The sequence below is a fragment of the Cyanistes caeruleus genome, unplaced genomic scaffold (genome assembly GCF_971803275.1).
Source record: "Cyanistes caeruleus unplaced genomic scaffold, bCyaCae1.hap1.1 HAP1_SUPER_30, whole genome shotgun sequence".
Classification (NCBI taxonomy): domain Eukaryota; kingdom Metazoa; phylum Chordata; class Aves; order Passeriformes; family Paridae; genus Cyanistes; species Cyanistes caeruleus.
In genome coordinates, this window is record NW_028256295.1 from 2749388 (window position 1) to 2766660 (window position 17273).

General features: G+C 54.6%; 3 protein-coding genes across 3 annotated transcripts in view; all 3 read left to right on the forward strand.

Moving 5' to 3' along the window:
• The window catches only part of LOC147645291 (uncharacterized), a 409208-nt gene that overhangs the window by 188631 nt on the left and 203304 nt on the right, over positions 1-17273 (forward strand). The gene's annotated exons all lie outside the window — the stretch shown is intronic.
• LOC111922621 (uncharacterized) overlaps positions 1-17273 on the forward strand; it is an 813543-nt gene that overhangs the window by 177694 nt on the left and 618576 nt on the right. The window lies entirely within an intron of this gene.
• LOC147645300 (uncharacterized) lies at positions 9217-10125 on the forward strand. The gene is made up of 2 exons (XM_086874871.1): positions 9217-9268; positions 9455-10125. Exons 1-2 carry the CDS (start codon positions 9217-9219, stop codon positions 10123-10125), a joined length of 723 nt encoding a protein of 240 aa, XP_086730997.1.

Here is a 17273-nt window from a genome sequence, read left to right on the forward strand (position 1 = left end):
TCACAGAATCCCCTCTATGATGCTGTAGCTGCTCAGTGACCTCACACAACAAACTCTGTCATGTCACAGCCCCAGCTGTGACCTCACACAACCCACTCAGAGCTGTCACACAGCCCCTTTCTGACATCACAGCTGCTCTGGGGCTCCAGGACACAGCCACAGAGGTGCTGCTGTGACACAGCCCCCTCTGGCACATCCCACAGCCCCTGCCAGTGCTGAGCCCCTGGCAGCTCTGTCTGGGCCTGCTCTCTGTGTCCCTGAGCTGCCCTGGCAGGGCCCCAGCCCTGCTGGGCTGTGCTCAGGAGCTGCTCCTGGCCAGAGCTGTCTCTCTGCAGCGCTGCCCTTGCCAGGAGCTGCCTCTGGGCCAGGAGCCCGGCCCAGCTCAGCAGCACAGACACAGCACCAGCACTTTCATCACCCTCTCGGGCCTTTGGGGCTCTTGGCATCACACTCAGTCCCTCACAGTGTGCTCCAGAAACTCCTCAAGAGCTCCAAGTCAGATGGAAACACTGAAGTTTCTTGTAGTTGAAATGAGAGACACGAGTGAGAAAGCGTCCCCAGGTTCCAGGCAGAGCAGAAGACTGGAGGCCCTGATGGCAGCTGGGGACAAGCAAGGGAAAGGTGTCTGTGGTGCTGAGCAAAGCTGGATGTGTTTCAGGAATGGCAAGGGCCAAGGGCTGAGCCCCAGCCCCTGGCAAGGCAGATGCTGTCCCTCCCTCATTGCTCAGGGCTCTTCCCGGGCCACTGGCATGTGGGGATGTGCAATGCCAAGGGCAGCACCATGGGGCGGCCCCTGCCAGGCTGCTGAGCAGGGACAAGGAGGCAATGAGGCCCCAGGGCTGCCAGGGTCACTTGTCCCCTGCTGGCCTCAGGCCCAGGGCCAGCAGCCATGGCCAAAGGGCTGCACAAGTTGCCTCTGGCAGGGCCTTGCAGCTTCACAGCCCAGAGCCCTCAGCTTCTACCTGCTGCTTATGTGATGAGGCCTCCAAATCCCATCCTGGGAGATTTTTGGGTCCTCTCCAAGGTCTGTGAAGATGGAAACACTGGTCAAAGTTATTTCCTCCCAGATCTTGCAATGACACAACAAGGATCAATATCTTTAAAGTGATCTAGAGTGGATTTGGATTTGTTAGAAGGAGGAAATATTTTACAATCAGAGTGGCACAAAACTGCAGCTGCTTTTCCAGAGAAATGGATGCCCCATCCCAGAAATGCTCCGAGAACAGGAGATCTGTGCAACCTGACACAGTGAAAGCCCCTCCCCAAGGATGGAATTGCTGTTGTGTGGGTTCTCTGATGTGCTGGGTGCCCTCACAACCCTCCTGGCCAGAATGTCTGCTGAGGGCCAGCCAGGCTGCTGCAGTGGCACTGACCTCACAGCCATCACCATTGCAGCCATGTCCCCTGGGCCTGGCTCTCCCCTTTCCTCTGCCCCTGCCTTGTTTCTGCTGCCATGAAGAGTTGTTTCATTATTATCTTGTCCCCAAGGTGCTGGGGCCAATTGCTTCCCAGTCAGGCTCCTGGAGCAGCAGTGGCTTTTCGGAGCCCAGCCAGAAATGAGCCCTGAAGCAGCAGCTCTGCAGTGCTGGCCACCAGGCCGGGGTGCCAAGGGAGCCTTCTGGCCATGGCCTGGAAGCAGCTGCTGCTGCCAAGGTGCCTTTGGTGCCTCAGGCTGTCCCTGGCACAGCTCCCAGCACGGCACTCTGCACTTGTGCCCGAGCCCTTCCCTGGCTTGGGGCTGGCCTGGGGCTTTTCCTGCAGCAGGATCTGCCCTGGCCATGGCACAGGAAAGGCAGTTCCTGCTGGAGCAGGAGGCTGTGCCTGGAATGGGCTCAAACAACTCCAGCAAAGCCCTGTTCACCTCAAAATTGCTTCCTAGGGCGCTATAGTCTAATAATTGGTATAGCTCCTCTACTCCGGAGTAAATAACTCTTTTTTTATTTACTCTGTGATCGAAATAAATCCTTCTCACTAATCATGATCAGAATCAATTGTAGCTGTATTTATATCAATATCTCTGGTATAACATTGTTAATCGTGTGGGACAAATTGCATTATGTTTCACTTCCACCTGTCTAATATTCACACATAAACCTTTAACATAGTCTGGGGCCGGGATTGGATCCAGCCACTCCCAGTCTCTTGTCTTTGAAAGAATTTAAAAGTCTAGGTGACCTGGAGGGGTTTGATCATATCTGGTGGCTGCTGGGTGTCATTTCTCCACCTCATGACTCAGCAGGAGTTTCTCCAATAAAGAAATAAACCTTTTGCCAGAAGCTCCCACTCTGCCCATGACAGGAAGCCCTGGGAGTGTCTTTGACATCCCGGCTCTTTGGCAGCCTGGGGACTCCTGGGATGTCACCGTGGAGCCCCCGGGAGTGCCTGTGACAGAGTAGTGCCTTTGCAGCCAAAGGTCCCCTGGGATGTCACCATGGAATTCCTGTGACTGCGTCTGAGCACACGGCTCTTCAGCATCCCCAGAAACACCTGGGAGGTCTCTGTGGAGCCCCTGTCTCTGCCTGTGATATTCCAGCTCCTGAACAGCCTGGAGACTCTTGGAATGTCCCCATGGAGCCCTCCTGAGGGCCTGTAACAAATCTGATCCTTGGTAGGCAACCATCACCGGCCCCATGTAGCGATGGTCTGATTCCATGGCAACTATCACCAGGACCTGTTGCCATTGTCTGTTTCCATGGCAACCATCACAGCCCCTGTTGCTATGGTCAGTCCCTTGGCAGCTCCATGGAGACCCCATGCCAGGGGTGGTTGCCATGGACACCAGCTCAGGCCTGGAGCCAGAGTCTGTTGCCATGGCAACCATTTGCAGTCCCATCCCCAGGCTCATGGGATCCCAGAGCCACAGATTTGGCTGAGTTGGGAGGGAGCCATGGGGATCCTCCAGTCCAACTGCTGGCCCTGCACAGGACACCCCAACAATCCCAGCCTGGGCCTGGCAGCGCTGGCCAAACGCTGCTGGAGCTCAGCCAGCCCTGGAGCTGGGAGCCTTCCCTGGGGAGCCTGTTCAGTGCCCCAGCAGCCTCGCGGGAAAAACCTTTTCCTCACATCCAGCCTAAACCTGCCCGCCTCAGCTCCAGCCGCTCCCTCCACTCCTGTCCCTGGGCACCAGAGGGAAGAGGTTCCCGCAGCCCCCAGCCAGGGACCCGCTCCCAAGGCTGCTGCCATGGCAACCAGGCCTGGCACCAGCTGGGATGCTCGGTTTCCACGGGCTGGGCTTCAGGAATGGCATTCCCCAATTTCCTGCTCCTGCTGAAACCGCGCTGCCGCTCGCTTCCCTCCCACCTCCCATGGAAAGCACAAAAGGCAAAGATCCCAGGCTGGGATAAGAACAATTTATTTGGAACAGCAACAAGATAAGGAACAAACGGGAACAGAAACAATGTGGATAACAGAAGGGATAAGACAAACTATTCATAGGGAAAACTAAAATGCGACTGACTGGCTCTTCCTGGCCACGTATTTCCTCCTGCCAAGAAAGGACACTCTTCTCCTCTGGTGAGGGAGAGGGAGTCCTTTTCCCGCCCCTGGCAATGACCTGAGATGGGATTGAATATGACAGGGCCATGGCCAGACTCTCATGTTCTTTGATCTCTCATCATGTCATTGCCATGGGCAGGAAGAGGGACAGGTGTATTCCCAGCATGGATCCCAGAGAACACGGATCACCGGGTCTATTCCCAATGTGGATTCTCCAAGGGGGGATGAAGCTGCAGCTGTGGAGAAAGCTCTTCCTGCACATAGGGCACTCGCAGGGCTTCCCTTACTGGTGCCTCCGTTGGTGTCTGGTCAAGTGAGAGCTCTGGGTGAAGCTCTTCCCACACTGGGTACACTCGTAGGGCCTCTCCCCAGTGTGGATGCGCCGGTGGGTGATGAGGGTGTAGTTCTGCTTGAAGCCCTCCCCACAGTCAGGGCAGCGGAAGGGCCTCTCATCCGTGTGAATCGGCTGGTGCTGGACAAGATTGGAGCTGCTGTGAAACCTCTTCCCACACTCAGGACACTCGTAGGGCCTCTCCCCAGTGTGGATGCGTTGGTGGATGATGAGTTGGGAGCTCCAGCTGAAGCCCTTCCCACATTCCCCACACTCATAGGCCCATTCCCCAGTGTGGATCATCTGGTGGCGGATCAGGGTGTTGCTCTGGCTGAAGCTCTTCCCACACTCCAAGCACTTGTAGGGCTTCTCCCCATCCTGAAGCTGCTCATGGACCACCAGCTCAGAGCCCTGGCTGGATCTCTGGCCGCCTTCCCGGCACAGGGTGGGTCTTTCCTCCTCAGAGCACCCTGGGATGGGTTTGGAGCCCCTCCTCCTGTGGGATCTCTGGGGCTTTTCCTCCCCGTTGGATTCCTCCACTGTGGGGCTGCTCAGAATGGCCTTGTCCACGAGGTTGTGCCGCAGGGATTTGTACTCCCTGGTCTCCATTCTTAGCTTCTTGTCTGGGGGAGGAAGGACAAGGAGAGGATGGGATTTGCCTCCGTGCCAGAGGGAAGGGGAAGGAGATCCCCCCAGTGCGTCCCCGGCAGGACGGCGTCGGCAGTGGGGTTGTCCTGCAGCTGGGGGCCAGGCTGGGCTGGGAGATGGAGCAGGAGAGAGGGGGAAAGGGGAACTGACTTCCTCCTCACTTGCCTGGGATTCCTGGGGCATCTTCCTCTTCCTTGCAGCCTTCTCATCCATCCAGCCAAGGTTTGGGATGGGGAAATCCTGGTTCGGGAGAGAACAAGGAATGAGCATCCTGAGTTTGAAGGTCCCTCTGTCCAAGTCCCTCTCTAGAAGTCACCAGGGCATCTGGAGTGTCTTGGTTTGAAAGGAAAGGTGTTTGCTAAGGAAAGCAGAAACCCCCATTGAAATTGATAAAAATGTAAGCAACAGCCCTCTCCAAATTATTATAATCTTGATATCAAAGTGATCTCAGATAAGCAATGAAGCAATAATCCCATAGAATTGTGTACATTACCTCTGAAGTTCCCGTGCTGTAGATGGGTCTGGTCTGTCCTCTGGGAATCCAGTGGAGAAAGACAGCCTGTGGTGTTCTGATTCCCAGATTATATCCAGTCAGGAATGCTTGGCTCCTCCCCCTGGCTGGAGCATCTCACAATGGGATGATGTCATTTTATCAGTCCTGCAGTGAGACTCAATGGCCCATTAACAGAAGATATCCCCCTGGAGGAAGGATGGGTGGTGGAAGAGATAAAGAACACTGCCCCACCTGGTTTTAACTGCTGGCCCATTAACAGATGACATCCCCCCAGTTATGAGGGATGGGTGATGAAAGAGATAAAGAAACCTGCTCCTCTAGTTTTTAACAGATGGTGAGAGAATACATGCTTTTGGTTGAATCTTGCATTGCAACCCAGGACATGGGGTACATAAAAATTTTAGACCACCAAAATCTGGCCCTGAAAATGCCTCCCAGGAGTTCTAGTTCCATCTCTGTTCTCTCCCTTTTGGTGTTCAGGCTTTCACCCCTGTCCCAGCTGCTGGGGGTCACACTTGTACTGTGGGTCCCCTGTCCACTCGGTCCCTGACCTCTTCTTGCTGCTGTGAGTGCCAGGAATTTGAAAACTTCCTCCCATTTCCATCTCCCCACTTAGGGATTCTGGAAGTTTTTGGGGTCCCAGGGTCCCTGCTCCCCTTATTCCCTTCTTGGGGGGGCAGGGGGTCCAATGAATCCCCCCTGCCCCTCTCTATGCAATTGAGGGTCCCACGAATCACGGCGCTCCTCCTCTCTGGGCTCCCCACTTTGGGGTCCTGGGGGACACAAGGCTCTGCTCCTCCAGGCTGCCGCTGCCAGCAGCTGCCACTGGGAACCCCAAATGTCTCCCTAAAGGACATTTTCTTCTCAGCCTTGGTGTTCTTCATTCTCCAACAATCACCCCCAAAAACCCAACCCAGGAAGCCCCCAGGATATCTGGGCCGGGCTCCCCCTCCCTGGTCACCTGTGGGACGGGGGGGTGTTGATCCCATGGATGGGGGGGCTGTGAATTCAGGGAGTGAATCCCAGTTCGACTGGGATATGCTGGACCTGAGATCATACTGGGATAACAAGCACCTAACTGGGATTACAAGGACTGTCTGGGAATGTCTATGGACATGCTGAGGGCAGCTGGGATATACTGGGAGTGTCTGTGATCATACTGGGGATGACTGAAAACACACTGGGAACAATGGGAACCATGCTGGGGACAACTGGGAGCAACTGGGAGTGACTGGGTCTGCACTGGGGGCAACTCCAGCTGGGCATGACTGGGACCATGCAGGGAGCAGCTGGGATCATCTGGGGAGCAACTGGAACTATACTGGGGCCAACTGGGTGCAACTGGAATCACTCTGGGAGGAACAGGGAGCAACTGGAACCATCCTGAGGGAAACTGGCATCCTACTGGGATCACAGTGGGAGCAGTTGGGCCATGCTGGGCAAGACTGGGACCATACTGGCAGCAACTGGGACTGCACTCAGCGTGACTGGGAGTGGCTGGGAGCAACTGGGATCAGCCTGGAAGCACCTGAGGAGTGACTAGGAGCAACTTGGATATACTGGGAGAGACTGAAACCACAGTGCAGGTAAATGGGAACAACTGGAACCATGCTGGATAATCCTGGGAGCAGCTGTGCCCATGCTGGGTCATACTGGGATCCTACTGGAACTAGCTGGGATCATACTGGGAGTGACTGCAAAGGTGCTGGCTGGGACTGGAACCATGCTGGAGGTGACTGGGAACAACTGGGCCCATCCTGGGAGTGACAGGGAGTCACTCTGGCCATGACTGGAATCATACTGGGAGGGCCTGGGTGTGACTGGAACCATACTAGGGGTGGCTGGGTGCAACAGCTCATACTGGGGGTGACTGAGATTGTAGTGGGAGTGACTGGGATCATTCTGGAAGTGCTTTTCTGTAGATCTTCTGTCTTTCTGGTCTCTTTTTATTCTCCTTCCTATCCTACGTACCTGGAATATTTTTGGATACCTTAATGTTACCCAAAATCTTAAGGGTTAACACTTTTTAGGTTAAATGAGCTAAGTTTGCAAAGTTAAGGCTATGGTAAGAGTTCTTTGTGCAGTTGGATGTTGTATTAAACCCTTTGCCATAGTTCCTTGATTGTCTGTATTTCGTCAGTTAAATTTTGTGTCATTTTGACCTCTTAGCTCAGTTGGTCAGAGCATGGTGCCAGTATCACCGAGGTTGTGGGTTCAATCCTTGTGGGGCCATTATCTTAAGAGCTGGACTTGATGGTCCTTGTGGGTCCCTTCCTACCAAGAATATTCTTTGCATCTGTCCATGCTGAGAAGATCTGGTTGTTGTTTCTCCTGTGCACCAAATTCAAGCACAGGAACCTTTGGTTACCACCAGCATTGAAGTGTTCTGGGGTGTTACAGCCCTGCAGGCTCACAGTGGCCTCTTGTTTCCATAAGGCTTCAGACTGTCCCACTGGTCCCTTGGTTCCATGGGCCCAAGAGTGCCACAACGATCCCCTTGGTTCCACAACTTCCCATGGTGTCACACTGGCCCCTTGGTTCCATAATGATCTGGAGTGTCACACAGGTTTATGGCATTTGTCCTTGCTGCCCCTCACATCCCACTGCCCCACAAAGAGCCCCGAGCCACCCGTGAGGGACAGGCCCTGCTGGGCCAGGCCTGGGCTCAGGGCTTGGCCTTTCTGCTTCCTCCAACCCAGCCAGGGCTGGCTCAGCATTGCAGTTCCCTGCTCAGAGCCTTTGGCTCCCGGCAATCCTGGCCTCCAGGATCTGATCTCACCAGTCCCTGGGGAGCCTTTGGCAGTCCCTGCCCTCAGTGGGGCCAATTGATGCTCCAAAGGACTTGGAGTTTTGCTTCTGACTCCTTGAGCAGCTTCATCAGTCTGAAGGAGGGACAAAGGAAGATCAGAGAAAGGAGAAGGAATCACGAGGTCAAGCACTCCCTGAATTCACAGCCCCCCCACTTATGGGATCATCACCCCCCATCCCACAGGTGACTGGGGAGGGGGAGCTCAGCCGAGACATCCTGAGGGGTTGGGTTTTTTGGGGCAGATGTTTGGAGAATGAAGAACTCCAAAGCTGAGTGGGAAATTCCCCTTGAGGGGCTACTGGGGTGTCCCAGCATCCCTAAGTGGGGAGATGGAAACAGGGGGAACTTTTCAGATTCCTGGCACACCCAGCACACTGGGCAGGGGAGGGACTGAGTAGACAGGGGACTCCCAGTACAAGTGTGACCCCCAGCAGCTGAGACAGGGGGGAGACTCTGAACATCAATAGGAAGAGAACAGAGATGGAGAACTCCTGGAAGGCATTTTCAGTGCTGAATTTTGGTGGTCTAAAATTTTTATGGACCCCATGTCTTGGGTTGCAATGCAAGATGTAACCAAAAGTATGTATTCTATCAACATCTGTTAAAACCTGGTACAGCAGTTTTCTTTATTTCTTTCATCACCCATCCCTCATAACTGGGGGATATCTTCTGTTAATGGGCCAGCCGTTAAAACCAGGTGGGGCAGTGTTCTTTATCTCTTCAACCACCCATCCTTCCTCCAGCGGGATATCTTCTGTTAATGGGCCATTGAGTCTCACTGCAGGGCTGATAAAATGACATCATCCCATTGTGAGATGCTCCACCCAGGGGGAGGAGTCAAGCATTCCTGCATGGATATAATCTGGGAATCAGAGCACCACAGGCAGTCTTTGTCCACTGGATTCCCAGAGGAGAGACCAGACCCATCTACAGCACCAGAACTTCAGAGGTAAGTTACAATCTTCAACAGGATCATTGCTTCAACAGAACCACATCTGTTTCTCCAGGAGTACTGCAGCCACCATTTAATCAGACTGCTATCAGCACCCTGACCAACGGGGTGTAAGGTTCTGACTCTGTTGGTGGGTTGCTTTTTGTTGTGTTTTTTTTTTTTTTTTGTACTGCGGCATTTTCATTTTCCTTTCTTTAGTAAAGAACTTATATTCCTTTTCCCATATTGTTACCTGAGTGCACTTTGGTTTCAAGATTATAATAATTCGGAGGGGATGGGATGCTTACATTTTTTATCAATTTCAGTGGTGATTTCTGCCTTCCTTAGCAAACTTCTTTCAAACTAAGTCACGTCAGAGGCCCAGGTGACTTCTAGAGATGGGCTTGGTAAGAGGGACCATCAAACTCAATGTGCTCATTCCTTGTTTTCTCTCAAACCAGGATTTCCCATTCCCAAACCTTGGCCAGATGGAGAAGCAGGCTGTGAGGAAGAGGAAGATGCCCCAGGACACGCAGGCAGGTGAGGAGGAAGTCAGTGCCCCTTTCCCCCTCTCTCCTGCTCCATCTCCCAGCCCAGCCTGGCCCATGGCTGCAGGACAACCCCGCTGCCGACGCCGTCCTGCCGGGGACGCACTGGGGGGATCTCCTTCCCCTTCCCTCTGGCACGGAGGCAAATCCCATCCTCTCCTTGTCCTTCCTCCCCCAGACAAGGAGCTGAGGATGGAGACCAGGGAGGACAAATCCCCACGGCAGAACCTCGTGGAAGAGGACAGTTTGAGTGGCTCCACAGCACAGGAGTCAAGCAGGTTGGAAAATCCCCAGAGATCCCTCAGGAGGAGGGGCTCCAAACCCATCTCAGGGTGCTCTGAGGAGGAAAGACCCACCCTGTGCTGGGAAGGCGGCCAGAGATCCAGCCAGGGCTCTGAGCTGGTGGTCCATGAGCAGCTTCAGGATGGGGAGAAGCCCTACAAGTGCTTGGAGTGTGGGAAGAGCTTCAGCCGGAGCAACAGCCTGATCCGCCACCAGATGATTCACACGGGGGAATGGCCCCACGAGTGTGGGCAATGTGGGAAGGGCGTCAGCTGCATCTCGCAACTCAACGTCCACCAGTGCATCTACACTGGGGAGAGGCCCTACGAGTGTCCCGAGTGTGGGAAGAGGTTTCAGAGGAGCTCCAATCTCGTCCTGCAGCAGCGGATTCACACGGATGAGAGGCCCTTCCGCTGCCCCTACTGTGGGGAGGGCTTCAAGTACAACTCCCACCTCATCACCCACCGGCGCATCCACAATGGGGAGAGGCCCTACACATGTGCACAGTGTGGGAAGAGCTTCACCCAGAGCTCTCACTTGACCAGACACCAACGGAGGCACCAGTAAGGGAAGCCCTGCGATTGGTTCAAGTGCAGGAAGAGCTTTGTGCACTGCTCCAGCTTCATCTCACATTGGAAGACTGACATTGCGAAGAGACGTGGTGATCCATGTTCCCTGTTATCCATGCTGGGAAGACACCTGTACCTTTTCCTGCCCATGGTAATGACATGATGTGGGATTAAAGAACATGAGAGTCTGGCCATGGTCCTGTCATTATATTCAATCCCATCTCAGGTCATTGCCAGGGGCAGGAAAAAGACTCCCTCTCTCTCACCAGAGTAGAAGGGTGTCCTTTCCTGGCAGGAGGAAATGCATGTTCAGGAAGAAACAGTCGGTGGCGGTTTAGTTTTCCTGTGAATGGTTTGTCTTATCCTTTCTGTTACCAAAATTGTTTCTGTTCATGTTTTTGCCTTATGTCATTGCTGTTCTGAATAAATTGTTCTTATCCCAGCCTGGGATCTTTGCCTTTTGTGCTTTCCATGGCAGGTGGGAGGGAAGCGAGCAGCAGCGCGGTTTCAGCAGGAGCAGGAAATTGGGGAATGCCATTCCTGAAGCCCAGCCCGTGGAAACCGAGCATCCCAGCTGGTGCCAGGCCTGGTTGCCATGGCAGCAGCCTTGGGAGCAGGTCCCTGGCTGGGGGCTGCGGGAACCTCTTCCCTCTGGTGCCCAGGGACAGGAGTGGAGGGAGCGGCTGGAGCTGAGGCGGGCAGGTTTAGGCTGGATGTGAGGAAAAGGTTTTTCCCGCGAGGCTGCTGGGGCACTGAACAGGCTCCCCAGGGAAGGCTCCCAGCTCCAGGGCTGGCTGAGCTCCAGCAGCGTTTGGCCAGCGCTGCCAGGCCCAGGCTGGGATTGTTGGGGTGTCCTGTGCAGGGCCAGCAGTTGGACTGGAGGATCCCCATGGCTCCCTCCCAACTCAGCCAATTCTGTGGCTCTGGGATCCCATGAGCCTGGGGATGGGACTGCAAATGGTTGCCATGGCAACAGACTCTGGCTCCAGGCCTGAGCTGGTGTCCATGGCAACCACCCCGGGTATGGGGTCTCCATGGAGCTGCCAAGGGACTGACCATAGCAACAGGGGCTCTGATGGTTGACATGGAACCTGACCATAACAATGGGTCAGATGTTGCCATGGGAACAGACCACAGCAGGGAGACAGCTCTGGCCAGGAGCAGCTCCTGAGCACGGCCCAGCAGGGCTGGGGCCCTGCCAGGGCAGCTCAGGGACACAGAGAGCAGGCCCAGACAGAGCTGCCAGGGGCTCAGCACTGGCAGGGGCTGTGGGATATGCCAGAGGGGGCTGTGTCACAGCAGCACCTCTGTGGCTGTGTCCTGGAGCCCCAGAGCAGCTGTGATGTCAGAAAGGGGCTGTGTGACAGCTCCGAGTGGGTTGTGTGAGGTCACAGATGGGGCTGTGACATGACAGAGTTTGTTGTGTGAGGTCACTGAGCAGCTACGGCATCATAGAGGGGACTGTGTGACATCACAGAGATGGCTGTGACATCATGGCATGGCTGTATGACATCATAGTGCCATGTGTGACATTGGCGGGCAGCAAAGAGCGGCGCCAATGGCGGGGCCGGAGGCGGCTCTGGGGGCGGGGCCGGGGCTGTGGGCGGGGCCGCAGCGGAGCAGCGCGATGGCTCCAGCGCTGGGGCCGGGGGCGCTCCCGGGGGGCGGCGAGAGGTGAGGGGGACCCCGGCACCGGGACTCTTTGATCGCCCATTCCGGAGCGCCGAGGGGCCCCTAAACCCCCATTCCTGGGCACCGCCATCCCACCGAACCCCCATTCCCGGCCGTGGGTCCCACCCTGCACCCCCTTATCCGGCACCAGGAACGCCTGCACCCCTCTCCCGGCCATCCCGCCTCCCGCAGCCCCCAGAGCCCCCTTCTCCTTGACCCATTTACCCCCTGGACCCCTATTCCTGCCTCTCCCAGCAGCCAGCCCCTCCTTTCCTCAGCACTCAGGACAGCCGGGACCCCTATTCCCAGCCATCCCGGCTTTCCCTGCCCTGTCCTGGCAATGGGGACAGCGGGGACCCTTGGAGCTCCCTTTCCTGGGTACAGGAACGCCCTGAACTCCAGCCATGCCACATCTAGCCAGCCCTAGCCTCCCCTCTTGTCACTCCTGGCATCCCCAAATGCCCTTCCCGGCTCTCCCCGTTCCCCCTTTCCTTCAGCCGTGACCCCCCCGATCCCAAATCTCCAAATGTCCCCCCAGTTCTCCTCTCCCTGCGTTCCCTGCACGCGGCGCTGTCGGAGCCCGGCCCGGGCTTCCCGCAGTCCATGTCCATGGGGTCCCTGGCTGGGATCCCCTTCCAGCGCCACCGCAGCGAGCGGGGCCGGGCGGAGCCGAGCCGGGATCTTGGGATAGCCAGGGCTGGGATATTGGGATAGCCAGAGCTGGGATATTGGGATAGCCAGGGCTGGGATCTTGGGATAGCCAGGGCTGGGATCTTGGGATAGCCAGGGCTGGGATCTTGGGATAGCCAGGGCTGGGATATTGGGATAGCCAGGGCTGGGATCTTGGGATAGCCAGGGCTGGGATATTGGGATAGCCAGGGCTGGGATATTGGGATAGCCAGAGCTGGGATATTTGGATAGCCAGGGCTGGGATATTGGGATAGCCAGAGCTGGGATATTTGGATAGCCAGGGCTGGGATATTGGGATAGCCAGGGCTGGGATCTTGGGATAGCCAGGGCTGGGATCTTGGGATAGCCAGGGCTGGGATATTGGGATAGCCAGGGCTGGGATATTGGGATAGCCAGGGCTGGGATCTTGGGATAGCCAGGGCTGGGATATTGGGATAGCCAGAGCTGGGATATTGGGATAGCCAGGGCTGGGATATTGGGATAGCCAGGGCCGGCACAAGGAGCGGCACCGGCACGGGGCCAGCGCGGAGCTGCAGATGCTGCAGCAGCGGCACAGCCAGAGCGGGGCTGAGCGGGGGGAGCCGGGGCTGGGGGATCTGTGGGGCTGCGATGGCAACTGTGGCATCGCCATGGGGATCCCTGAGATCCAGGCTGAGGGATTAACAAATTCCCTGGCTCACAGCTGCAGGGAATGTCTCCAGAAATATGTCTGAAATGGGCGGGAGGTGCTGGAGTGTAAAGGTGGGGAGGGCAGAATTCCCATGGGAATATGGGAATTGAGAATGTGGGATTTGGGAGGGCAAATCCATGGCTGGGAAATCCATGGAAATTCCATGGATGGATCTCAGACATCCCATTCCCACGGGATGTCCAAGGATGGATCCCACTGCTGTCCCATTCCCATGGGAATTCTGTGGATGGATCTCACTGCCATGCCATTCCCACGGAATTCCATGGGCAGATCTTCCCATCCCACTGCCATGGGAGCTCCAATCCAGTTCCCCCCCAAACCCATCCTGCAGGTCACCCTGTTTTTTGCCATCCCCAGCCCCCACAAGACTCCTGGGGGTCCCCCCATGACCCACCCAGCCTCCCAAACTCTTCCTGGGTCCCCCCTCATCCCCCAATAACGGGAATTCCTGGGAGTCCCCCTGTGTCCCCTCCCCCAGGACTTTGGGGGTCCCACCCGACCTGTCCCTGCACCCCCAGATTTCTTCCACGGCCCCCCTGTGATGGTGGAGGGTGGGGGCCGAGTGCTGGTGCCCCCCTGCCTGCAGCAGATCCAGTGGTGAGGGCAGTTCTGGGGGGTCCCTCAGCATTTGGGGTCCCTGGGATTTGGGGTGACCCCCTGGGCCCCCCAGGATCTCCCTGAACACGCTGACGCTGCCCGTGGGCAGTGAGAAGGTTCAAACCCGGCACGGGGTCCCCAGCACTGCCACCCGCATTGCCCAGGTACCCCCAAACCTGCCGAGAACCCCCAAACCCCCCGGGACACCCCAACCTCCCCGGGATCCCAAACACAGCCCTGGATGCTCCAAAAACCCCCCAAAACCGCAAAACCCCATACAGACATTGAGAAGGTTCATACCTGGCATGGGGTCCCCATCTCCATCACCAGCAGGTTCCCCAAAACAACCTTGAGATCCCAAATTCCACTCCCGGGATCGCCCAAATTCCCCCATCAGGACCCTTGTAAACCCCCTTGGGATCTCCCAAGAAACCACCATGGCCCCAAAAACACCCAGAACTTCTGAAAATCCCCAGGAACCCCTCATAAAGGTTTGCACCCAGCATGGGGACCCCATCGCCTTCATCGGCATCACCCAGGTACCCCCAACCCCTCCCGGGACCCCCAACCCCTCCCGGGCTCCACTGCCGGAACCAACGGGAGCGGTGTTGCCCTTTTAAGAGGAGTTACAGTGGGACCCGACAACACCGGGGGCCCTTAAAGCGGCCATGGTAGAGAGAACCCCCAAAATCCACCCTGGGGGACAAAACATCCCCTACAGGGGCTTGGGGTGGGGACACCCCTAAAAATGTCACTTAAAGCCGTCATGATCCCCCCTCCAAAGGGGCTTGTGGGGCTGCGGCCGCACAAACACCCTAAAATGGGGAGGAAAAAACACCCCTGTAGTGGTGGGATCCCCCCAAAAAACCTGAAAAAGAGAAAAACTCCTCTTGAGAGGGGCCTGAAGATCCTGAAAGGCGCTGGAAGAGGGACAAGATCCCCTCCTGTGCTGGGGCCTCCCCGAGCCGGGAACTCTCCCGTTCCTGCTCTCGGGGGAGCCCCGAACGACGGCGGCTCCTGGGCTGAGCCCCCCTCAGCCGGGACTGCGGGGGAACTGGGGGGGCTGGGACGGGGCTTGGGGCTCCTGGGGTGAACTGGGGGACCCTCAGTGCTCCCACCTCCCCCTGTTCCCCTGTCCCGCCCCGTTCCCATTGTTCCCCCAAAGCTCCGCTGCCCCCAGCTCGGTTTGGGGGGGACCCAGCCCTTTCCCATCGTGGCCCGGCCCGGCCCCGCTCACCCGAGGGCTCCGAACCACGCCCAGGGACAGAGGAGGGACAGAGGAGGAGGAAGAGGAGGGACAGAGCAGGAGGAAGAGGAGGAGCAGGAGGAGGAAGAGCTGGAGCAGGCAGAGGAGGCTCCACCTGCGCTCCCCGCTCTCTGCATCTGCAGCTCCTTCGGGACCATCGCCCCCCATCCCGCAGGTGCCCGGGGAGGGGGAGCTCGCCCCAAATACCCCGGGGCTCCCTGGCTTTGGGGTTTTTGGGGGGGATGTTTGGGGATGGCAGGGCTCCAGAGCCGAGCCGCAGATGCCCCTCGGGGACACCCCGGGGGTCCCCGGGAGGTGTTTTTGGGGGGTCCCGGTGGCGGTGGCGGCAGAGCCCCGGCAAAGGGGCCGGGGGGATGCGGGTCCGGCATGGCCGGGAAAGGGGTTCGGGGCTCCCGGTGCCGGCAGTGGCTGCTCCCAGCATTGCCCAGTTGCTCCCCCCGTGTGGCTCCAGTTTCCTGTGATCCCCACGATAAGCTATTCCCTTATATAAGTCATTCCCTATTAGACTACAATTTGTCTCCATTTTATCCCATTTTCCACATTTTTATCCCATTTTGCTCTATTTTTTCTAATTTTATCCCATTTTCATAATTATTTTCCCAATTTTTTTCCTATTTTTTTATTTTTCCCCATTTTTTCCCCATTTTTTTCCTTTTCCCCTCCATTTCTCCCTTTTTTATCTCATTTTTCCTCATTTTTTCCCAGTTTTTATGATTTTTTTTCCCTATTTTTACTCAAATTATTCCACAGGTTTTCCTATTTTACCCATTTTTTTCCATTTTTAATCTGTTTTTTCCCCATTTCCCCATTTTACCATATTTTTGCTCCATTTTTCCCCAGTTTTTTCCCCATGTTCTCTCCTATTTTCCCCATTTTCTTCCATATTTTCCACCATTCTTGCAACATTTTTACCATTTTTATTCCTGTTTTTACCCCAGTTTTCCCCATTATTTTCCCCATTTTTATCCTGGTTTTATCTCATTTTTCCACAATTTTATCCCAATTTGTTTCCATTTCTTTCTCCCTTTTTTCCCAATTTTTCCTCCATTTCCATCCCATTTTCCCCCATTTTTCCCTATTTTTTTCCAATTTTTTTCCCTAATTTTGGCTCCATTTTCCCCCATTTTTGCTCCATTTTTCCTGTCATTTTTCTCAGTTTTCCCCCATATTTTTGTAGTTTCCCCCGACTTTTCCACGTTCTTCCTCCATTTCTATCCTATTTTTCTCGATTTCTCCCTATCTTCCCCATTTAATTATCCCAAAAATTGAAATTTGGGGAAAAAAAAATAGAAATTTTGGTGGGAAAAAAGGTGCTTTGGTGGCAAAATTCCATGAATTTAAATCACAGCTTTTCCATGATTTTTCCATGATTTTTCCATGATTTCCAGCCAGAAGGAGGTGTGGGATTCATCCCAATGTTCTGGAAGCTGGAAGAGGACCAAGCCATCAGTCTTCCAAAAAACCTGGAGCAGCTCATCCGCAATTCCACCTTTCCCCACTCCCCCGATTCCCAGGTCTGGAAATTCTTCCACAAACTCCCAGGCAGGCAATTCCCAAAATTCCATGGAAAAATGGGATAGTTGGATTCCATCCTGGTTTTTTCCTGATTTTTCCCATTTTTTTCCCAGTTTTTGTCCCCTTTTTTCCTGTTTTTTCCTGATTTTTCCAGATTATTTTCCTCTTTATATTCCTCACTTTTCCCCCGATTTTTCCCAATATTTTCCTAATATTTTCCCAATTTTTTCCCAATTTTTTCTTTCCTTTTTTTCCCATTTTTCCTTATTTTCCTCTCTTTTTTTCCCAATTTTTTTCCTGTTGTTTTTTCCAGTTCTTTCTCAAATTTTCCTGATTTTTTCCTGATTTCCCCTGATTTTTCCCTCTTCTTTTCCCAAATTTTTCTGGATTTTCCCCTACTTTTTCTTAAATTTTCCCCTCATTTTCTGTTTTTTCCCCTGATTTTTCCCAAATTTTTCCCTGATTTTCCCACATTTTTTTTCATTATTTTTTCTGATTTTTCCAGTTTTCATTTGCTTTTTCTTTTCCTGATCTTTCTCTCATTTTTCATAATTTTTTTTCAAATTTTTTTCCCATTTTTTTCCTGATTTTTCCCTCTGATTTGTCCCAATTTCCCCCCATTTTTTCCTAATTTTTCCTGACTTTTGCCTGTTTTTTTCTAAATATTTCCTGGCTTTTTCCCATTTATCTGTGGGGTTTTTTTCCCCGTTCTCTT